Consider the following 11315-nt stretch of genomic DNA (forward strand, 5'->3'; position numbering starts at 1 on the left):
GAAGAGGGGAGAGCGTCGAGGGAGCTCGCCGGGTTCACGCCCTGGTGTGTGGAAAACTTTCCAGCATCAGCCAGAATACCTCTGAGCCATGGGAAAGTGGGCCGCCCTGCTGTCTGCAGGTGCTGGTGTGGTGGCAGTTGAATGGGAGTGAGCGAGTGAGTGAGCGTTAATCCAACGTACTGTGTGTTTAAGGTTGACTGGCAGGTCCCTTGGAACGGCCCCTCTCTATACTCACTGTGGGGCCCCTGTGAGCTCCCAGATAAGAGTTTGAAGCATAGAGCAGGCATTTAGGTGGCCAGGCTAATGGACTGGCTGGTGGGTAAAGATAAAAGGTCATGTGGTGCGAACGGGGACGCATGATTGACTGATTGATAAGGTTGGAAGAAAATCCAGTTTGGCTGCTTGCGTGCAGGTTTTCTGCAGTCTGTCTGCCGAAGTTGTTGGTTTTGTTACTTTCAACACACACACACACACACACACACACACACACACACACACACACACACACTTCTAAAGCATGAGCGCACACGTGGTGTTAAAAAGAAAGTGATTATGTGGCGACCCCTAGTGGAATAAATCTGCTCCGATCTGTTTTGGAATGTCTTTAATCCGATGAAATTGCCACCAACAAGATTACAGAACACAGCAAACATTTCATTTCCCGCTTTTCACCATCAGTGTTTGCGGCTTGCCGTAAATCAAGAGGAACTAGCAACACGACGACTTAGCTGTCTTCATTTCCCTCTGACGCGTCTTTTCGCCGTGAGCCGGAGAAAGAGACCCTTTCAGAAAGGCGAGGAAGAACAAGTTTTTCCACGGCGAGTAAACTGAGAGACCAGCATGGTAAATGATATTGCTGGCTGAGAGTTGAGAGTAGGAGAGAGAGAGAGAGAGAGGGGACGGAAAATCTGTGTCAGCACACAGAGGTAGCCGCTGCCTCCCTGGAAAAACGAGGACAGAAGGAATGGGAATACCACCCAAATTATAAAAAGCCTCAAGTATGACCTTCCTTCTGTTTCCCTGCTCGGGACAGAACAAAGAGGGGAGCTTAGAGAATTGGATCAGGTTGAGGGTATTTGTTTTGTTGGAATGTTAAGGGCTGCTGCATCTCAACGTAATTTACCATCCAGACATTGATGGTTCTTGCTTTTTTTTTTAATCATGCTATTTGTGGGAAAAATGTGGAGATAGGGGATTTGAAGTTATTCTAGAAATGTTACTGTGAAAACATGGACATAAATTGCACCTAATACTGTTCAGTTCAGAAGAAATTATTTTCTTCCTCATTAGGATGTCTTATTAGATACAATTAAACACGTTAAAGTGTCTCAGAGATCTGGAGACACTTGAAATCTTAAAGAAAATATAGGCGTTCATATCAAACATCACGAACGGGTGGCATTTCATTCACTTTAATGGGTTCAAGATTCACATTGTCTCATGTCTCTGTGTGGTTTGTCTGGTTCGCGGACTGGAATGAGTCGTTCCTGGTAGATGTTCTCAGGTATTGCACTTCTGATGACTCCTCGCTGAGGCTCTGATCTGGGGATGCGTCCGATGTGATCAAACTTCCACCTCCACTTCCTTCACTGTCCAACTCTGACGTGCTCCCGTCGCTGTCAGCGTCTTGAGGGCCTCTGTCACCTCCGCTTTTTGCTTCGGGGCTCCTGCTTGTGTGGTTTCCACCGTGCACAGCAACTTCAGAGTCAACGCTCTGCTCACCGTCTTCCTCCTCCTCCTCTCCCACTTCCATGTCCTTTACCCCCTTCTCCTCCATGTTCTTCTCTTCCTCCTCTATTTCTTTCTCATCATCCTTTTCCTCTTTCCCTTCCTCCTCTACCTTCTCCACCTTTTTGTCTTTCTCCTTCTCTTCCTCCTCCCTGTCTTCTTTCTTCTCCTGCTCTCCCACTTCCTCCACCTCTTCCTGTTTCTTCTTCCCTTCCTCCTCCCTGTCCTCTTCCTCTTTCTCCCTCTCTCCCGCTTCCACCACCTCAACCTCTTTCTCCTCCTCCTCCTCCTCCCCCCTCTCTTCCGCTGCTGTTGGAACGGAGGAATCTTCAGTGACTGGAGTGGCTATTGTGTCGTTTGCGACTCTGACACCCGTGAATGAAGCGCTGCCCAAAATATCAGTGTAGGTGATGACTTGGAGCCTGGAAACTGGTTTCCTGAAGATGACTGCATTCTGGGGCAAGGAGTAGTTGGTGAGCTTCATAGTTGCTTTCCCACTCACCCGCTGACCTCTGGCCACACCTATGGAGGGTCTGGGCATGTGGTGTCCGATCACGGTTCTGGGCTGAGACGGTGACCGTGGATTAGGACTGAGTTCTGCTGCTGGTCTGAGAGAAGAAGAGGGGTCTCTGTGCTCCACTGGCGCTGTGGTTTTGTTTTGCTTTCCTTCTGTGCCGGAAGCGTTGCCAGATTTGTGGTGATCAGGCTGCAGCCCCAGACGAGTGAGGCTTCTGTTGCTTTCTTCCTTTTGGTCTTCTCTTACCGTGTCACTACCTGGCGCCGTTTCATTTTGCCACCTTTGAATCCTGCTGCTTTCCGGTTGCCAGATCTGAGAGCCTCTACCTTTAAATCCCTGCAAAACCGCCTGATCTCTGACAGACTTATATGGACGTTTAATGAAACCTCTGGCTCCCTCATGTGGCCATGAGCCAAATCCCTTAAGGCCATAGATCCTGCTGTAGCTTTGGAACGGTCTGCCACGATTCCTCTTTATTTTGACGTCATAGTCAGACAGTAAAGGCTGGCTCTCGTTAGTTTCCCCATCTGAAGTGGCAGGAAGAGGTGTGAGATCGTTCTGAGGTGTTGTTATTTTAAGACCAAAGCTGTACTTGGGTGATGAAGATGGGTGGTAGACATTTGTGACCTCGAACGTCCCCTTTTTAAGGATGGACTTTCGAAAGTTGTTCCTCTCGCCTGGGTGGCTGGATGAGAGATTCAAAAGCTTGTTTACAGGTTTCCGTATGCGCTTTATAAATCCTTTGAAGTCAGCGATGCCTTCTGTCTTTTGTGCTGTTTCTTCTGTGGTCAGAGTGACCCGGCCGCTCGCCACAGATTCCTTTAGAGGTGGAATTCCAGTTCCATGAGTTTCTGCTTTGCTGCGGTGGCTGTGCCTTGTGAGATTATCCATCGATACTCCCCGTTTAGCAAAATTTGCATGATGAAACCTTGATTTGGGATGGTTGAAATTGCCTGGGTTGAATCTCCCCAGGTTTAGGACACCTCTCTGCACCTTCTCTCCCCCTGAAGACATCCTGCTATGAATGCTCGCGTCAGGGAGCCTTTGCTTAAAGACAGCAGCCACCCTGTCAGCCTTGACTCCTTTTACTGTCTCAAAAACGGGACTTGAAGAGGAGAGAAACAATTGGGCCTTTTTATTATAACTTCCTAAACTCCCCTGAGCGGAATCTGTGATTGATAGAACTTGTTTTTCTGGGCTCAGGTTGCTTTTAAACTCGGAGAATTGGAAGCTGTTGCTGACTAACGGTCTGAGAGGGGAAATTTGGCTTGCAGAGCTGAAGAATTTGTTTGTTTCCGTCTTGCTGTGTGTTCCCCACGGCCCGACCACATCAAGCTTGTTTTTCTCTCTAGAGCTACTGTGCCGTGCTTGTGGTGCTGCCAGTGACAGTCCAGAACTTTGTGTTGAAAACGGCATAGATTCAGCATGTTGCCAAAAGGTTTTGCCACCATTTATCCCTTGAGAGCCTCTCCCCTGAATTTTTTCCTCACTGTGAGACTTTGGAACGTCTTTGCGGTCTCCAGCTGGAGGTGAATGAAGGGTCTGATAAAAGGACCTGGCAGCTCCTCTCTGAGATGATTTTTCAATGATCACAGAGGGCGCAAGTTGGGAGTTTCCACTTTGTGCCGCCCCGTGAGAGTGAGGGACATAATTTACAAAGTTTTGACCTTTGTTGCCGTCGTCGGGGAATTTCTGTCCATAAATGAATCTGTTGTTGTAAGACAGCCGAGGCTCCAACTGACGGTGAGTCATCTGTGATAATTCCCGGTACTTCCCTCCCTGTGTTGTGTTTCTTCCTGTTTGGATTACTGTATGTGATGATGAAGACATTCTGGGTGAAGAGTTTAGTCGTCTGATAACAATGCGCTTCACCATTTTGTCCATTGGGGTAATCGCACTGGCTAAAAAGGAGAAAACATGATGAAAAAAATAGTTTTGCAATTAAATGTTTGTGTTGAAATACCAATTTTCTAATTGTGATATTTAACAAAATGATAAATCACATGTTTTATTTTTTTTATCTACAGCTTTAAGAGGACAAATATGTGATCCTGTGACCAATCCAATGAGCCAACGCACACCTTTCCCTTTCAGAGCGAGGTCACAGAAACTACCGGCATCAGCTTTTTTGCACTTACCTCTTGCAGAACACAAGATGAACAACGTGACAGCTGCACTGATAACTGCAAGTCTATAGCGAGGGAAACATATACACTTAGCGGTACGTTATAAAAAAAACAAATAGAGGACAATGTCTTTGTTCGATGTAATACCTGCAGCAGGAAATGAAATTTTCTGACATCGCATCCGACGTCATCCCAAAGTTTGGACAATTACGGAAAAAGTCGCTGTAAAAACCAGCTGTGGTGTTGTCACGCCATGTGTTGTTGAGCTCTCATGCTCTGCTGCTGGCTGAGTGTCTAATTGGAGGAAATGCCTTTCACCTGGTTAGCCATGTCTGAGGCCTAGCTGTCAACCATCTGTGTGAAATGATTATTTTACCTTTATCTATGATTACTTCTAAGGATTTTGGATTATTGTAAATGAAGGTTGCTTGTACTAAGACATTATTGAAAACACTGTTTTCACTATTACGTGAAAGGTAAAATAGCTCCGTTAAATAAACCAGAACTTGAAAAACAACAAGAGTTCAGGGTACAAACTAGAATTCATTTAATTTAATTTAAATTGGTTTACAAATGTTCTTATAAATACAAATATACAAAAAATAAATATCACAGACTTGGCCATTGGTCAGCCTGACACTGGAACTCCAAAAATTAAATTGCGGTTTGCTAAAATAAATACAGACATATAACAAATACAGATATACATAAGATATGTGCACAAATAGACATACATTAGGACCTACTGTTTTCCCATAACTTTTAAAATTAAATCTGGGTCAGCTCTATCTGTGTGTGAAGACAGCAGGATTGCAGGATTGCACCAGTAGCAAAGGTCCATACTGTGTGTAATAATCACATTATCCATCCAGGGTGTCGAGGCCAAAGAGCCTTGAGTCTAGAACATGTAGCAGGACATCATGGCAAGGCTTCTCAGGTCAGTGTCTGAGAGAAAAACTGCGGAAGGAGAAAAACAAAGAACGTTAGAATATCTGTGAAGCAGACACTTCATATAAACTCCAACAGTTATTCACCTTTATAGAAATATTCATTAGACTGAATATAGATCTAATTCTTCTTCTTCTTCTTCTTTTTTTTTGTTGCAAGTGTGATACATTCTATTAAAAAGTTTTCTTCTTCCTTCTTCCTAATCTTTTGGTAGGTTTACCCAGAAACTATAACTGACTAACAAATAATGAATATAATTGTCTATAGCCAAGCGAAGTCTAAAATTTAAGCAGAAAACCAGATTTTTTTTGGGGGGGGGGAGGGGGGGGGTTGGTAAACAAATTACTTTCACCAGCAGAGGGCTCCACAACACGGCTAACTGACGTGAGGCGATCAACTACGTGTTTGAAACGGGTTGTGGTTTCGGGGTTTCGATTGAGCAATATGTTGTTTTAAGATTTTATGAAGAAATTATGAAGAATAATTTCTTCCCAGTGAATGTAGGTTTAATTTATAAGTAAATATAATCGTTCAATATAATTTGTTATCAACTTTTACTAACTTATGATATAGTGACAAGCCCTCGATCTTTACGTTTGCTTAAGTGAAGTCTTTTATAAGAACTGTAGGTCTCTTTGCCTATTAAACCAAAGCAGCATCTGTCAGAAATTCAAGACGAAATAAAGTTGTTATTGATCTAGTATCGTTAAGAATTTAATTTTCACTTTCACTTTTCTCAACCTCGGTCTCTTCTTATCCTGCTGTCTATTGATGTCTTTGACCAATAAAAATCTCACAACCCCATCGTTAGAATTATAGTGTTAAAAACCTACCGTCTTGTCTCTGTGAGTTCTTCCAGCTGATCCTCCGCCAAACTTTCTTCCAGGACTGCCGCAGCCTTCCTCCTCTGGAGCCCGAGAACGCCTCGACGCCCCCCTGGTGTGGGCCACCGGGGAGGGTGGTCCCGCCCTCCTCACTCCGGACATCCTGGTCCTCATCCGACTCGTCCACCGGTCGGTCCAGGAGCCCGGCAGCCAGCAGCTGCTCCAGGACTCCTTCGTCCACCCGCAGCTCGGCTCTCACCCTCCCCTCCTCGGAGACGGATGTGGGGTATCGGCACAGCGGGCACAGGATCAACCTGTGGGAACCGGCCGGAGCCTCGGTGGCCCCCCGGTGCGTCAGCATGGCCCGCAGGCACGTCTCACAGAAGGTGTGCTTACACTGGAGCTCCCGGGGACACCGGCGACCCGCGTTGAAGAGCTGGTAACACACACTGCACTCCAGGTCCGAATCCATCCTGCTGGCTGTGTAGGTCGTGGTTGCTTGGTCGATGTTTCCCTCCTGGTTTGAATGAAACTTATAGCCCAGTTGTGTGCGTTTGTGTGGGGGAGGAGACTGCTGGAACCTGACGTAGGCGATTGAAAAGGATGAAGTCATCAAATTAATATGAGTCACTGGCTGGACACGTGACGGCGAAGGGACACACACACACACACACACACACACACACACACTTACTCCCTCCTTCCTTCCCTCCCTCTCTCTCTCTCTCTCTCTCTCTCTCTCTCTCTCTCTCACACACACACACCCTCTTTTATCACGTGGTCAACCGCTGTGTTAATATGCGGTTAATAATTTATTCACCGTTGTTCTATTTATGTCACCAACGCATGACGTCACGTCATCCCTCCCAGTCATCTACGGACCTCGTTCACTCCCTCCCTCCTTTCATTCCTCTGCCCTTTTATGGTGATTTACCGGTAAACCTTGGCTCAGAATCACTCACTCTCTCATTGTGTGTGTGTGTGTGTGTGTGTGTGTGTGTGTGTGTGTGTGTGTGCTAGTAAAGTCGACGTACAACCTCTTGTCTCTGCAAGCCTTCCTGCTTTTGTGTCTGACCCCATCCTTACTAAAATTTAAGAGGAAATAAGTAACTTGTCAACGAGAAGGAAAGAGACAATTGCTCTGGGAAAAAAGACATCAGGAAGCCAAGCAAAAGTGGAAATACCATCATTAAAAAAAAACAACAAAAAAACTTTCTGTTTGTCAAGATAAAATTATTCCATTTAACAGACGTAACCTGTTACTTTTATTTTGAAAAGCAATAAGCAATAATACAATACGCAGGCTAAACAAGCTCTTTTTGCGTGTTGTACGGGCTACGGTCAAACGTACAGCTGCAGACTTAGTGCTCTCGGAGAAAATAAGCTCTTCAATCTTGAGTTTTTCAGTGACTAACCTAACAGCCGAGCAACGTCTGCCAGCCTGCCACTTACAGTAGGTTCAATCACACAGTCATATCATTTACGCACATAAGGTCAAAATGAGAGTGTGCGTGCAAACGTGCACTTCAACACAGTGCAAAATTGATTCCAATTAGGGTCAACCGCGGCTCAAGAGTTACAACGGTGCAGGTTGCTGACTTTAATTCACGTCAGAAATTTCATTGGAACATTTTAGTGAGAACACCACCACTGTGGACATGCACAACTCTCCTGTTGCTGAACGCTTATTTTATTTTACCACGTCACTGTAACGGATCACCACCTTCGAGGAACGAAAGTGCATCAAAACGGTTGATGCTCAGCAATTAATTCACACTTTTTAAAATAAGCAGTGTCGAGGCATAATGACGACATCTGCCTGTAGGACTGTCATTTTCTGCCTTAGGTGTCCCTGTTGGCATTACATCACCCAGGGTTTAATTACTGCTCAGCTCACCAGAGTGATGCCTCATGTGGGGCCAGCAAAATCAGGTGAAGTTGTCTGCAAGGCGATGATCAGAGACGCCAAAGACTTGAAGAGTGGAGGACACTCCTGTGCCAGCATGAGTTTGAGCGGTGTGCTGGCGGAGGGCAGCTGGCTCCTTGAAGATTGGCATCGGGGTAGACTGGGGCGTTTGACATGAGGTAAGTGGCCGTCTTATCTGTCTCCTGGTATGAGGCGATGGATTGCTGCCAGTTTCCGTCAGTTATCGCCCTGAAACCCGTATCCCATGGAGACACCAGGCTGTTTATTACAATAACACCAAACAGCTTCAGCACTTCCACTCTGTGTCCTTTTTCTTATTGGGCTGTGGTTTCAGCTCCAATCAAAATACTTACTTGCTTCAATCCAATTGTAAACACATTTGTTCTATTAAATAACACATTTGTGCTTTGTTTTAGCTAAAAGGAAAAGGTTTCAGGTTTTCGTTGTTGCCATGCACTGATCCTAGGAGGACCCAAGCCAAGCAACAATCCTCCTGTGATTAAACTTCCCACCTGAGCAACTGACAAGGACAATAAACAGCCTTCATGCACAGAGTGACATTTTACATTATGGTGGAAAATGTAGAGCACTGAAAGAAGAAACTTCTTCATTCTATTTATTTTATTTATCTGTGTATGTACTTTACACCCCAAAAATTTGATCTGTGCCACTTCCATTGTGATCAACAGCATATTTACTAATTAGCTTGTGTCAGTTCCACTGATTTGGAAGTTTAAACAATTTTGATCTTTCGGCACATGATTTTCACCACTCTCAATCCATTTAATCAATCCAAAGCTGGAGCCAGAAGCTAGTTGGTTTGCATAAATAATATGTCAGAAGGAGTCTAATAAGAGAAAACATGTTGATGTTTTGAGAGATATTCTTGTTTGTTAAGCTGTTTTGGACCTTCAAAAATGTTGCCTGGTGTCTTAGTGTGACTAAGTTTAAACTTAAACTGGCATAACTACCCATTGAGGTCAAAATATGTCCTGCTACTTTTTTCAAAAACATGAAAACCTATCTTCACAATCAGAGGAGAGCCCATTTAAATGAGACTAAGATAAATATTATCAAAAGGAATTGGTCACTTCACTCTCTCAGTGGTTTGTTTGTTTTGCCAGTCATTCATTTTCTAATGCTGTGGATGTGATTTACGTGCCGTCGTCAACATGTTCTGTGTGGAGCGAGTTCAACGTGAGGGAGGTCGCTCAGGCATAAACGCAATGACTCATGGGCTGCGGTATCTGCATAAAACAAAGTGAACGAGTAACGAATTAACCCCTGTGGATTCCTTTGCCTCAAGAACCTGACCTTGTTTCCTGTTTACAGATTCTGTTTTTCGTCCTGGAAATTTTTAGTTCAGAAGTTTTCACCCCCCGTCATTACTGACCTATCAAGAGTCCTCCTCCAAAAATGACGGGGGATGTTGCCCAAGCTCCACACCAGCAGACGGACCCCGTGGCCCCCTCTGAAGAGCCTGCGGACGCTGAGTGTCCCATCTGCTACCAGCAGTACAACCATTTCAACAAGTCTCCCCGCACGCTGGAGTGCGCCCATGTTTTCTGTGCAGAATGCCTCCAGAGGATCCAGCTCCGTCCCTCGGAGCCCCCGGATCCCCGCAGCCCTCCTGCCATCCCCTGCCCCCTGTGCCGCCACCTCACCCCTCTAGAGGCACCCTGCACCCGCAGCGTAGCCTACCACCTGCCCGGGGCTGTGGCAGCCCGCCTGGCCACCGTCACCCAGAGGGTTGTGTTCTCGGTGGAGGGCGAGAACAGAGACGCACGCTTCATCATCCTGCCCACCGTCAGTCTGCAGGTGCAGCAGATGCACCCGGACCCCTTGTATGGGATGGCGGCGGGCCTTTCGGGGGAAGAGGAGGTCACAGAGCAGAGCAAGAAGACGCTGCTGTGTGTGCAGCTGCTGGCTGTCACCTTCTGGGTGCTGTTTGTTATCACCTGTGTGGTCGGAGTGGTATTTGGGCCCCACTTCTTGAACAGGAAACTTTAAGAAAAAATTAGAAGAGGGATTTTTTCATACTTCAGGCAGGTGCTGCTGCCTCACAGCAAGAAAGTTGTGTGTTTGATCCCAGCCTGGGAGCTTTCCGTGTGCAGTTTCCATGTTCTCCTTCTGCTGGCTTCTCTCCATGTTCTCCCTCTGCTGGCTTCTCTCCATGTTCTCCCTCTGCTGGCTTCTGTCCATGTTCTCCCTCTGCTGGCTTCTCTCCATATTCTCCATGTGTCTGCTGGCTTCTCTCCATGTTCTCCCTGTGTCTGCTGGGTTCTCTCCATGTTCTTCCTCTGCTGGTTTCTCTCCATATTCTCCATGTGTCTGCTGGCTTCTCTCCATGTTCTCCCTGTGTCTGCTGGCTTCTCTCCATGTTCTCCCTCTGCTGGCTTCTCTCCATGTTCTCCCTGTGTCTGCTGGCTTCTCTCCATATTCTCCATGTGTCTGCTGGCTTCTCTCCATGTTCTCCCTGTGTCTGCTGGCTGCTCTCCATGTTCTCCCTCTGCTGCCTTCTCTCCATGTTCTCCCTGTATCTGCTGGGTTCTCTCTGGGTTCTCTGTCTTCCTCCCACAGTCCAAAAACATGCATGTAAGGTTAATTGGAAACTCTAAATTGTCTGTAGATGTGTGTGTGAGTGTGAATGGTTGTTTGTCTCTATGTGGCCTTAATAAAGTGGCCACTGGTCCAGGTTGTCACCCTTCCTTCACCCCTATGACAGCTGGGAGAGGCTACAGCAGACCCCTGACACCCTGAGAGCGGGTATTGAAAATGGATGGATGGATGGATGGATGGATGGATGGATGGATGGATGGATGTTATTTCAGGGATTTTAATTTTGAATGCAGAATTAAACAAGTTGTAAGTGGGTGGATGTGTGTAATAAAAGAAGTTCTCATATCGTTTTTATAGGTTTAAAATCGTTTTTGCAAAAGAAATTTTCCTTTGTCTCCTGACTGAATATAACAACATACATTCATTCCAACAAGGTCTCAGCTGGTGAGTCTGTTTCAGCGAGAGAGGTTCCTCTAGTGGCTGGTTTGGGTACTACAACAAGTGGAATCAGTCAATAAAGACGTCAAAAGCCAAAATATTTTGTTTCTCCATATCTTTTAGTATCTTAAGTATTTTAGTATTTAGTTGCAGCATCACTTTAGAATACCAGATGATGAGTCTTCATGTGGTCCTGTCAGACAAGATTCTGATTATTTGAATTTACATGAACACACATCTCCAATATT

At 45.8% G+C, this 11315-nt stretch overlaps 3 protein-coding genes and 1 long non-coding RNA gene across 4 annotated transcripts; 2 read left to right on the forward strand and 2 right to left on the reverse strand.

Moving 5' to 3' along the window:
* Window positions 1–1438: 1438 nt before the first annotated feature.
* Window positions 1439–4660, reverse strand: LOC142904453 (uncharacterized). The gene is made up of 3 exons (XM_076050560.1): window positions 4519–4660; window positions 4384–4436; window positions 1439–4146 (listed from the first exon to the last, which is right to left on the reverse strand). The coding sequence occupies exons 1-3, from the start codon at window positions 4560–4562 to the stop codon at window positions 1439–1441; spliced, it is 2805 nt and encodes a 934-aa protein (XP_075906675.1). The 5' UTR covers window positions 4563–4660.
* On the forward strand, window positions 3852–5050 carry LOC142904456 (uncharacterized). Its single transcript, XR_012929406.1, has 2 exons — window positions 3852–3988; window positions 4393–5050. It is a non-coding gene; the product is annotated as an uncharacterized LOC142904456 (long non-coding RNA).
* Window positions 4895–6688, reverse strand: LOC142904455 (RING finger protein 227). The gene is made up of 2 exons (XM_076050562.1): window positions 6153–6688; window positions 4895–5328 (listed from the first exon to the last, which is right to left on the reverse strand). Exons 1-2 carry the CDS (start codon window positions 6613–6615, stop codon window positions 5270–5272), a joined length of 522 nt encoding a protein of 173 aa, XP_075906677.1. The 5' UTR covers window positions 6616–6688; the 3' UTR covers window positions 4895–5269.
* A 151-nt stretch (window positions 6689–6839) lies between these two features.
* On the forward strand, window positions 6840–11165 carry LOC142904454 (uncharacterized). Its single transcript, XM_076050561.1, has one exon. The coding sequence runs from the start codon at window positions 9487–9489 to the stop codon at window positions 10078–10080; it is 594 nt and encodes a 197-aa protein (XP_075906676.1). The 5' UTR covers window positions 6840–9486; the 3' UTR covers window positions 10081–11165.
* The last annotated feature ends 150 nt before the right edge of the window (window positions 11166–11315 follow it).

This window comes from Nelusetta ayraudi, unplaced genomic scaffold (assembly GCF_046127955.1).
Source record: "Nelusetta ayraudi isolate G7.1 ecotype Tasmania unplaced genomic scaffold, CSIRO-AGI_Nayr_v1 ptg000128l, whole genome shotgun sequence".
In the NCBI taxonomy this organism is placed as follows: Eukaryota; Metazoa; Chordata; class Actinopteri; order Tetraodontiformes; family Monacanthidae; genus Nelusetta; species Nelusetta ayraudi.